Below are 11935 nucleotides of genomic sequence, written 5' to 3'. Positions count from 1 at the left end.
TCTGTAGTGGATCTATAGCCCCTCTGTCGTGGATCTATAGCCCCTTTGTAGTGTATCACCAGCTCCTCTGCAGTGGATCCACAGCCCCTCTGTAGTGGATCTATAGCCCCTCTGTAGTGGATCCACAGTCAATCTGCAGAGGATCTATCGTCCCTCTGTAGTGGATCTACAGCCCCTCTGCAGTGGATCTATAGCCCCTCTGTAGTGGATCTATTGCCCCTCTGTAGTGGATCTATTGCAGTTCATGTCTACAGGTCGGAATCACATGTTGAAGAAAAACATCAGAGAAATGAGGGATTCTGAATGAACGGTTTTGACAAACAGCTGAAAAATGTTGTGTCCACAGAACTAAAACCACCTGCTGGAAGGTAAACAGTCCAAATCAGAGATGATTTCACTGAAAAACCTTTCAAACAGAACACATCCTACCCCAGACGGGCGGTTCAGAAGAGCGGTCTACAGACCTGTGTAGTGTTTCACCAGCTTCTGGAGCGTCTCGAACTGGGCCCGTGTGGTGATGTAATAACCTCCGTTGTCCAGTTTGCGGATTTTGTAGTGTTTCACGTTGTCTCCCTTCACTTCGTCCCAGTCCCGGATGGACAGAGAGTAAGCTCCTGGAAGAAGGACCAGTGCCATGGTTTCTGTCACGCTCCAATTACAAGTTGCTGACTTCTTACATACACACACACACACACACACACACACACACACACACACACACACACACACACACACACACACACACACACATATTATGTATGTATGTATATATATATATATATATATATATATACCCATACTTGTGATTTAGTTTACTGAACCAAGCTGAGTGTTTCAGGCTCAGGAAACACTTGCAGGTGTTTCGAGTCATTTAGACGATTCAAGTGATTAGTTAAATAGCCTACTAGTATACTTTTTCATGATATTCTAATATTTTGAGATAGGATTTTTGAGTTTTCTTAAGCTGTAAGCCATAATCAGCAATATTAAAATAATAAAAGGCTTGAAATATCTCAGTTGATTTGTAATGAATCCAGAATGTATGACATTTTTGTTTTTTTAATTGCAATTCAGAAAATAAAGAAATTTATCACAATATTCTAATTTTCTGAGACAGTCCTGTATATATATATATATATATATATATATATATATATATATATATATATATATACATATAAATATATATATATACATACATATATATATATATATACATATATATATATATATACATATACATATACATATACATATACATATATTGGAAAAATCGCAGACCACTGCTGCACTCTGTTACTATAAATAGCGCCTGACAGGCGTCAGTGTCACTCTGGGAGCTCAGATTTCTCACAGATGTGCACAAGGCTTACCTGCAGCACATCTGACGGCCAGAAGTCGAAACTCATTATTATTAGTATTTTATGGTCAAATTCCGGGAATTTTTGGGTATATATATATATATATATATATATATATATATATATGTATATATACCAAGTCTTAAAATACCAAGTCTTTACCAAGATTGAAACCCACACCACCAGGTGGCGCAAGAGCAGATGGAAAATGGAAGTTTCTTAAAGCGACACTAAGGAACTTCCAGTTTTCGTTGATTTTGGCGGCGCCAGTGGACAAAGTGGTAGTGTTTTGCCTGAAGGAATACTACAGTTCCCATGAGGCCTAGCGCGTGGCGTGGTAAAATGCTGCTCCCGGTGGCGTGCTGTCGGACTGAACTCGCCTACATTTGTTTCCAGTGGCTGTGTGAAGGACGGATAGCGACGAGGTCATGAATCTAATGGATAAACAGTGTTCTATCATGATGTGACGCACGCCGTAAAGCAGTCCGCACATGTGGAGTGTTTTAGTGTGCAGGGTTCCTACCACCCTCCTCACAGCTGCTCAGTCCAAGTGAAGCAATACTGACGCCCTCAGCCCGTGACAGAGGGTCATTCAGCTGGCTGTAAGTCGATGTATCATCACAAAAGATACTAAAATGTTTTATTAAGGTTGAAAAGTTCCTTAGTGTCGGTTTAAGAGCACACACTTCCTCAAACTTCAATATATCTCCGACCCTCAGACAGAGAAGACAGCCTAAATTCAGTCACGCCGCACTGAGCCTCATACTGACCTTTGTTAAGCCAGATTGTGTATTGAAAGGAAATGTACTTAATTTTGTGTGTTTTTAGTGCCTGAAGGAAGAGCGCTCAGCGAGCCGAAACGCTGAGCCAGCAAAACACACGATTTAAGTTTCATTTTCATTTTTGTCATATTTGCGCTCCTTATTTCAGTTTGTGTCTTAAACCAGCCTTTTCCTCCTGATTTTTATGAGTTCAATATGGCAAATAATGAGGAATGGAGCGTGTTTGAAGCTGGGGGCGCAGGACAGGTTCGGTTCACGCCCCCCACAGCGTTATTCAGCCAGGCAGACATCCACACTGAAATATATCAGAATGTGAATGTCACAGCTTGCATGACCCAACTTTGAAAAGCATTGATTAACGGCCAGATTTTTTTCTCACGCGATAAGACTCTGGCAGTAACGTGCCCCGTTTTTTTTTTAAACCAAACAATTATTTTATCAGCCGTTAACTTTTTTTTCCCCTTGTTATTTTTCAAAGTCCGTTGCTCACTGGCTCGGTAGTGATCATCCTGCCCCCGGTCGGGACGGGGAGTGCACAGTCCTTCCTGGGCGATCCCGGCCGGATCTCTCCCAGCGCCGGGTTAGTTAGTTAGTTCTTTGTAGGCGGAGCTACAGCCTGATGGCTTCACACAGTCACTTCTTAAAGTTGGCGTTCGTCATGTTTTGTTTGCTGTGGCGCTCTGGCGCATGCGCAAACCGGCGCGACCCTCGCGGACAGGAATTCATGACGACTTTGGCGTCAGGGACCAATGCGCAGCGCGCCACACAGACATGCAGCAGGTCCAGGCCGAAGAGACCCTGCAGTGAGGACACCGGACGGCAGCAGGGAGCAGGGCTGAGCCTGTGGCAGCCCGGCGGCCTGCTGGGTAATGCATTACATTACTGTGCTACACACACAGTGATGAGGTACAGTCATTCAGTTGCTTTTGTAACAGGTTTCTCAAACACACACACAGTACACACACACGTCAACTGGAGCTCTTTCAGAAGTCCTACCCTTGGTGGTTTCACTCTCCCGAGCTAAGAACGTTCCTCGCTGGTTCCCTGGAAGCAGTAGGAGGCGCTCAGCGTCTTTCCTTCCCATTTTACCAAAGTACCATCTGCATGAAGAGGAAATCCAGTCAGCATCCTGTTCCTGTCCAGCTGAATGTTGATATGAAAACAGTTTATTGATCAGGGCCTTTCAGGACAGCCAACATAAACCCAACATCACTGTGAGGCCAGATCAGAACTCAGAGGCCAGAGAAACCACCCAGGCACTCCCGACACACCACAGGCTGAGAGAGAGTTTCAGGATGAGTCCAGACCAGTGCTGGGCGGTTTGACCTAAAACTCCTATCACGGTGTAAATGAAATCCCTTCACGGTAACGGTATATCGTGGTATAAATGCTGTGGTGTAAAACCTATAGTGGAAGTGTTTCTGAATGGGTTTGTAGTTTAATTCACCTGCATTTGCACTTCATGCCACTAGGTGTGCTGTTTGCATGTTCAGCCGTAGGCTGCTTTCACACCTGCAGCATGTGGTCCGCTGGAAGCGGACTGGAGTCCCCAACTCCTGCAGGGTCGGTTCGTACGCGCTGGTGTGAAAGCGGACCAGTTAGTTTTGGTCCGGAACAAAGAACCGCAGCGAGACCTCCTGGAGGAGGCGGTCTCGGTGCGGTCTCGGTGCGGTCTCGGTGCGGTCTCGGTGCGGTCTCGGTGCGGTCTCGGTGCGGTCTTGGTACGGTCCCGGTGCGGTCCCGGTGCGGTCCCGGTGCGGTCCCGGTGCGGTCCCGGTGCGGTCTCGGTGCGGTCTCGGTGCGGTCTCGGTGCGGTCCCGGTGCGGTCTCGGTACGGTCTCGGTGCGGTCCCGGTGCGGTCTCGGTGCGGTCTCGGTACGGTCCCGGTGCGGTCTCGGTGCGGTCTCGGTGCGGTCCCGGTGCGGTCCCGGTGCGGTCTCGGTGCGGTCTCGGTGCGGTCTCGGTGCGGTCTCGGTGCGGTCCCGGTGCGGTCTCGGTGCGGTCTCGGTGCGGTCCCGGTGCGGTCTCGGTGCGGTCCCGGTGCGGTCCGCTGCTGGTGTGAACGCTGACCGGCCTCGGTCCTGTCCGCTCTGTTGTGGAGAAGGCTTTTTGGTCGGCGGAGGCTTCCGTAGCAAGCCGCGCGGCGCATCACGTCACACATGCCGGCCAATCAGGGTTCACTTCCGCCACCCAAAACACACTATTGTGTGAACAGCGCCACCAAGGGGCAGGAGGGTCACAGTGGATAGTTCATCTGCACAAACAAGTGGTGTGAATGAACCGAACGAGTTGACAGCTGCGACGTTTATGAATAATTTATGTCCGAACCGAACCACTGTAGGACTAGTAGGTGTGAAAGCAGCCTCACTTTTAGACAGACACCACAGAAGAATTTGACATATGAGGTCAGAGAGGAATTTGACATATTAACATTATACTTATTCACAGTTTTTATTTTTGCCAACCAATGTAACATCTTGAAGCCTCTGAGGCAGCTGTTGTTGTGATACTGGGCTGTACAAAAATACATTGATTGATTGAGAAGAAGAAGGCCCCTGAAGCCAGGCTCTCTGTGCATGTTGGTAGAAAGAGTGTAGCCGGCAAGACGTGACCAGGAGAAGCAGGAACATGTTCAATGATGCGATGCAGCATTTTTCAGTAAAAGAGAAGGACTGAACCATCATTCCACACTTTTTATTTACGTAGTAGCAGTTAAGCTGTATCAGAGGAGATGACAGCATGGCGGCAGAGCAATAATCTCTACCGCGGCCACATTTATATCATTTCTACCGTCATACCGCTGATACCACACAACCCTAGTCCAGACCTGATGCTGACGGGAAGTGAGGTCATAGAGGAGGTCAGCGAGGTCAGAGAGGTCATAGAGGAGGTCAGAGAGGTCATAGAGGAGGTCAGAGAGGTTAAAGAGGAGGTCAGAGAGGTCATAGAGGAGGTCAGCGAGGTCAGAGAGGTTAAAGAGGAGGTCAGAGAGGTCAGAGGAGGTCAGAGAGGTCATAGAGGAGGTCAGAGAGGTCAGAGAGGTTAAAGAGGAGGTCAGAGAGGTCAGAGGAGGTCAGAGAGGTCATAGAGGAGGTCAGAGAGGTCAGAGAGGTTAAAGAGGAGGTCAGAGAGGTCAGAGGAGGTCAGAGAGGTCATAGAGGAGGTCAGAGAGGTCATAGAGGAGGTCAGCGAGGTCAGAGAGGTTAAAGAGGAGGTCAGAGAGGTCAGAGGAGGTCAGAGAGGTCATAGAGGAGGTCAGAGAGGTCAGAGAGGTTAAAGAGGAGGTCAGAGAGGTCAGAGGAGGTCATAGAGGAGGTCAGAGAGGTCATAGAGGAGGTCAGAGAGGTTAAAGAGGAGGTCAGAGAGGTCATAGAGGAGGTCAGAGAGGTTAAAGAGGAGGTCAGAGAGGTCATAGAGGAGGTCAGAGAGGTCATAGAGGAGGTCAGCGAGGTCAGAGAGGTTAAAGAGGAGGTCAGAGAGGTCATAGAGGAGGTCAGAGAGGTTAAAGAGGAGGTCAGAGAGGTCATAGAGGAGGTCAGAGAGGTTAAAGAGGAGGTCAGAGAGGTCATAGAGGAGGTCAGAGAGGTCATAGAGGAGGTCAGAGAGGTCATAGAGGAGGTCAGCGAGGTCAGAGAGGTTAAAGAGGAGGTCAGAGAGGTCATAGAGGAGGTCAGAGAGGTTAAAGAGGAGGTCAGAGAGGTCATAGAGGAGGTCAGAGAGGTCATAGAGGAGGTCAGAGAGGTCATAGAGGAGGTCAGAGAGGTCATAGAGGAGGTCAGAGAGGTCATAGAGGAGGTCAGCGAGGTCAGAGAGGTTAAAGAGGAGGTCAGGGAGGTTAAAGAGGAGGTCAGAGAGGTCATAGAGGAGGTCAGAGAGGTTAAAGAGGAGGTCAGAGAGGTCAGAGGAGGTCAGAGAGGTCATAGAGGAGGTCAGCGAGGTCAGAGAGGTCATAGAGGAGGTCAGAGAGGTCATAGAGGAGGTCAGAGAGGTCATAGAGGAGGTCAGAGAGGTTAAAGAGGAGGTCAGAGAGGTCATAGAGGAGGTCAGCGAGGTCAGAGAGGTCATAGAGGAGGTCAGAGAGGTCAGAGAGGTTAAAGAGGAGGTCAGAGAGGTCATAGAGGAGGTCAGAGAGGTTAAAGAGGAGGTCAGAGAGGTCATAGAGGAGGTCAGAGAGGTCATAGAGGAGGTCAGCGAGGTCAGAGAGGTTAAAGAGGAGGTCAGGGAGGTTAAAGAGGAGGTCAGAGAGGTCAGAGGAGGTCAGCGAGGTCATAGAGGAGGTCAGAGAGGTTAAAGAGGAGGTCAGAGGGGTTAAAGAGGAGGTCAGAGAGGTCAGAGGAGGTCAGCGAGGTCATAGAGGAGGTCAGCGAGGTCATAGAGGAGGTCAGAGAGGTCATAGAGGAGGTCAGCGAGGTCAGACAGGTTAAAGAGGAGGTCAGAGAGGTCAGAGGAGGTCATAGAGGAGGTCAGAGAGGTCATAGAGGAGGTCAGAGAGGTCAGAGAGGTTAAAGAGGAGGTCAGAGAGGTCATAGAGGAGGTCAGAGAGGTTAAAGAGGAGGTCAGAGAGGTCATAGAGGAGGTCAGAGAGGTCATAGAGGAGGTCAGCGAGGTCAGAGAGGTTAAAGAGGAGGTCAGGGAGGTTAAAGAGGAGGTCAGAGAGGCTAAAGAGGAGGTCAGAGAGGTTAAAGAGGAGGTCAGAGAGGTCAGAGGAGGTCAGCGAGGTCATAGAGGAGGTCACAGAGGTTAAAGAGGAGGTCAAAGGGGTCAGAGGAGGTCAGAGAGGTTAAAGAGGAGGTCAGAGAGGTCAGAGGAGGTCAGCGAGGTCATAGAGGAGGTCAGAGAGGTTAAAGAGGAGGTCAAAGGGGTCAGAGGAGGTCAGAGAGGTCATAGAAGAGGTCAGCGAGGTCATAGAGGAGGTCAGCGAGGTCAGAGAGGTTAAAGAGGAGGTCAGAGAGGTGAAAGAGGAGGTCAGAGAGGTCAGAGAGGTCATAGAGGAGGTCAGCGAGGTCAGAGAGGTTAAAGAGGAGGTCAGAGAGGTCAGAGGAGGTCAGAGAGGTCATAGAGGAGGTCAGCAAGGTCAGAGAGGTTAAAGAGGAGGTCAGAGAGGTCATAGAGGAGGTCAGAGAGGTCATAGAGGAGGTCAGAGAGGTCAGAGAGGAGGTCAGAGAGGTCAGAGAGGAGGTCAGAGAGGTCAGAGAGGTTAAAGACGAGGTCAGAGAGGTTATAGAGGAGGTCAGAGAGGTTAAAGAGGAGAGAGAGGTTATAGAGGAGGTCCGCGAGGTCAGAGAGGTTAAAGACGAGGTCAGAGAGGTTAAAGAGGAGGTCAGCGAGGTCAGAGAGGTTAAAGACGAGGTCAGAGAGGTTATACAGGAGGTCAGAGAGGTTAAAGAGGAGAGAGAGGTTATAGAGGAGGTCCGCGAGGTCATAGAGGTTAAAGACGAGGTCAGAGAGCTTAAAGAGGAGGTCAGCAAGGTCAGAGAGGTCAGTAAGGTTAAAGGGGAGGTCAGCGAGGTCATAGAGGTTAAAGAGGAGGTCAGCGAGATCAGGGAGGTCAGTGAGGTTGTAGACAGAGGTTCAGGGGTCATAGCTCACTCTTCAGCCTGGATGGAGTCGGCTGGAGCCACGTAGTTGCTGGGGATGTAGCCTTTCTGCCCGGTGTTGATGGAGCGCGCCTCCCACCAGTCGCCCTCCCTGAGGAAACAAGCCAAGGACAAATCAGATAAATCAGGTGACAGAGAGCAGGAGGGACTGAGCAGTCCACAGACTGAACGCTGGTCAGGGAGAGAAAACAGAAACTTCATTCTGCTGCATTCTGCAGACACTTCAACTGCAGGTCCTCTTTATTTCCCACAAATACACCATGAAGACCTGATGGTCTGTATCAGTGGTGTCGTCCAGGGAATACGGCCCTCTCCCATGATGCACCACTCAGCAGACTCTACAGACCGGATTGACTGTTTTAGCGGACGATGAAGCAGGGACCGCCAGGAGGTCGTACAGAATGAAGAAGGCTGAAATGTTCTGTCTGGTTGCCAGATGTGTGGATACAGTGTACTTTCAATTTAAAGTTGGTGCCTGCTTTGTGTATGTATATACCGTATTTTCAGCACTATAAGGCTCACTGGATTAATAGGCGCACAGTCAATGAATGGCTTTTATTTAAAAAAAATCATACATGGGGCGCACCACATTTTAAGGTGCATAGGATATATAGAATAGTATGAGAGAAACACATATTGGCAGTCTAGGTGGTTACATTCTCGGTTGAAATGTGTGAGTAAAGCGACATATCAGAGCCAGTCTGACTGAGGATCGCTCCTCTTCACGATGTGCAGCTCAGAGCGGCCACGACTGGTCTAATCGCTCGGTCAGCGGGGTTCAGCCAGCTGCCGTCTCCTGAGTGAAGCCCCCCACCGACAGCTCAGCCGCTCCCGGCGTCCCGGCGGCGAGCTGCCGGGCGGGGCCGGCCGTTGTCGGAGTGGCAGCGTGCAGGCTGCCGCCCGGCGTCCAGCCGCTCCCCACGTCGGCCGGCTGTGCAGCCGCTCGCCGGGCTCCGCGGTTGGGAGCATGGAGAACGTGCCTGAAGCTTCATGTGTGCCGTTCTGTTTAAACTAGCTAGCTTAGCAGCTTAGCAAGCAGGGGTTGTTTGCTCATGTGATCAGGGTGATTACTGTAATTGCCGCAAAAAAGGCGCATCGAATTATAAGGTGCTCTGTTGGATTTTGAGAAAATTACAGGCTTTTACGTGCGACTTATAGTGCGTAAAATACGGTAGTTTCAATAAATGAATGCTTTTAACATGATACTCATATTCTAATTGGAACTCTTAACTTAAAGTATGTTGCCTGTAAAAAAAAAAAAAGGAGTCAGTTGAAGTGACAGAATACATGGTCAGAGCGGTGCCACCTCTGCCTCCCTCTGATCCAGGAGAAACCCTGGTACGATCTGGAAAAATCATCATCAGATTGTAAGTACCGGAAATCCTCTTCTAGCAGCCGGGGCTTGTATTAGTCTCAGCTGTAGCTGCACCGGGCTTTTAATGGAAGGAGGCTGTATCAGAGAGAGGCTGATGTTTTAAAATGTTCAAAAAGAGCAGAAAGATCTTTTGTGTCAGTTTGAACCCAGCAAAATGTCCTGAGCTCATTTATTGAACACAAGCATCAAACAGTACTGAAACAGTAATAAACAGTAGTGTAGTTTAGAGCTGGGGGATTTATCAAATTAATTTGATTAATTTGATTTTATTTTTTCAATCCATGTGAAAAAAAATTAAATCTCAACCTCAAGTTTAATGTTTTCTGTCCCTCCGCCATTTTTACTGGACGCGCGTAATACACACAGTCGCCACACCAGGAGGACGGGAATCACACACCGCCTGACAGCTCTATGGAACAGGACCGGTCTTCTAGGCCCCAGACAGGCGACTGTGTCCGCCACCTGGACATCTGAAAGACCCACATGATCCCTGGACACATGCGAGTGTAGCCGCGACCGACGGCCTGCAGGGCTCCATTCATGTGAGGCGGATCCTGGACAGCCGGCGACCAGCTGACGGGACGGCTGCAGGCGCTCCGAGGCGCTCTGGCTCAACACGCCCAGATCCTCTGGTGCTGACAGCACACTCTGCAGTACAGCGCCGTGTCTTCAGAGCTACAGCGCCACCTCGAGGACTGGCATGTGTACCACACTGCTGAGTCCTTTTCATGCTGCATGGATGCAGACATGTCCTGCAGCCACGCTGTGGGGACGGAAACTGGTCTGGTGTAGACCGGGTCCAGACTGGCAGGCTGGTCTGGTGTAGACCGGGTCCAGACTGGCAGGCTGGTCTGGTGTAGACCGGGTCCAGACTGGCAGGCTGGTCTGGTGTAGACCGGGTCCAGACTGGCAGGCTGGTCTGGTGTGGACTGGGTCCAGGAGGAGACTGCAGGTGTTATTATCTGGGAGACTTTGCTCTGTAGTTTGATCTAAAATGTTCAAAATGATGGTGATGCTCCTCCAGCAGCCGAGGTTCCTGTGGTTTCTCATGTTGTACAGGGTTCATGAGGAGAGTCTGGATCTCCTTTGGACCTGGACCCAGTGGAGCGGCTCCAGAGAGCAGGTTCATTCCACCGCAGGAGGTAGGTCACGAGTTCAGGTCAGAAAACTCGTCTTCCCACGAGGAGGGCTGCAGACGTGGGAAGAGGAACTCTGTGGCTGCCGCCGGCGTCGGAGTTCCAGGTGTGGGCTGAGGGGGACGGGGACCTGGAGGATGGACTCCAAGCAACACGGAGCAGACAGCAGGACATGGACAGACAGCTGGAACCAGATGTCCCTCAGCAGGACGTCCCGCCCAGCAGGGTGTCTCTGGCGGGACTGTCATCAGGCGTCCTGTGGAATCTAAAAATAGCAACGCGATCCGTTTCATTACCGCCATTAAAGAAGTCTGCTGTGCATGTAGGCCTGCAGGGCCCAAAGACCTGCTCAGTACAGCCGAGGGCCGCTGAGGCCGGCTGGACCAGAGGCCGGACTGGACCAGAGTCCAGACTGGACCAGAGTCCGGACTGGACCAGAGTCCAGACTGGACCAGAGTCCGGACTGGACCAGAGTCCGGACTGGACCAGAGGCCGGACTGGACCAGAGGCCAGACTGGACCAGAGTCCGGACTGGACCAGAGTCCGGACTGGACCAGAGTCCGGACTGGACCAGAGGCCGGACTGGACCAGAGGCCGGACTGGACCAGAGTCCGGACTGGACCAGAGGCCGGACTGGACCAGAGTCCGGACTGGACCAGAGGCCGGACTGGACCAGAGTCCAGACTGGACCAGAGTCCGGACTGGCCGGACTGGACCAGAGTCCGGACTGGACCAGAGGCCGGACTGGACCAGAGTCCGGACTGGACCAGAGGCCGGACTGGACCAGCGTCCGGACTGGACCACAGGCCGGACTGGACCAGAGGCCGGACTGGACCAGAGGCCGGACTGGACCACAGGCCGGACTGGACCAGAGTCCGGACTGGACCACAGGCCGGACTGGACCAGAGTCCGGACTGGACCAGAGGCCGGACTGGACCAGAGGCCGGACTGGACCAGAGTCCAGAGGCCGGACTGGACCAGAGCCAAGAGGAGCTGGTCTGTGATCCTGCTTGCTGGAGGGAGAGTGAAGCTCTGGCTGCTGCTGCTTGGTTCCTGGGTCTGTCCTGGTTTCTCCGGTGATGAGGCTCGACTCTCTGGGCTCTGGTCTCTTCCGGTCTGGGTGCTGGATCAGCCGTCAGCAGGTCTTGCCAACAGGCCTTGTGGAGCCGCTGCACTGCAGCTCCGTCACGCTTCGGGGAGGGAAGCGAGAGGGACGAAGTCCAGGAGGGTGGATGAGGCGGGGACGGAGACTAACCAATCAGAGAAGGCGGTCTGAGCCCTGAGGGGCTGGGTTCAGGGGAGTGGGGCACATGGCTGAAAGCTGGAGGCTCTTTCAGTTGAACCAGGTGAGGAGGTTCCTCCGTGCACTGTGGAAGCCCAGCGACAGCAGGAGGACGGCGTCATGTCAGGAAGAGACCAGTGGAAAGCGCTCAGCAGGGGGTCCTCACCAAAAACCAGGACCAGAAACCACACAGCGAGCTGACAGCATGTCAGGTTCCATCCAAATGGAGCAGGGCTTCCGGGTCTTCGTCTCCGGTCCGTTCACACAGCAGCAGAGGGCTCCCTGTGACCTCCACACACACCAGTGACCTCCACACACACACCAGTGACCTCCACACACACCAGTGACCTCCACACACACCAGTGACCTCCACACACACCAGTGACCTCCACACACACACCA

At 51.6% G+C, this 11935-nt stretch overlaps 1 protein-coding gene across 3 annotated transcripts in view; it reads right to left on the bottom strand.

Moving 5' to 3' along the window:
* Positions 1–11935, bottom strand: part of yes1 (YES proto-oncogene 1, Src family tyrosine kinase) — a 46299-nt gene that overhangs the window by 7657 nt on the left and 26707 nt on the right. For all 3 annotated transcript variants that reach the window (XM_030115196.1, XM_030115195.1, XM_030115197.1), the window contains 3 exons: positions 7733–7831; positions 3140–3243; positions 465–614 (listed from right to left, as the gene is read on the bottom strand). In XM_030115196.1, the coding sequence (XP_029971056.1) occupies positions 465–614; positions 3140–3243; positions 7733–7831 (353 nt within the window). The remainder of the gene's footprint in view (positions 1–464; positions 615–3139; positions 3244–7732; positions 7832–11935) is intronic.

Source organism: Salarias fasciatus, chromosome 18 (assembly GCF_902148845.1).
Source record: "Salarias fasciatus chromosome 18, fSalaFa1.1, whole genome shotgun sequence".
NCBI classification, from domain to species: domain Eukaryota; kingdom Metazoa; phylum Chordata; class Actinopteri; order Blenniiformes; family Blenniidae; genus Salarias; species Salarias fasciatus.
Note: the sequence above shows the minus strand (reverse complement) of the source record. Positions and strands in the feature narration are given on the sequence as shown.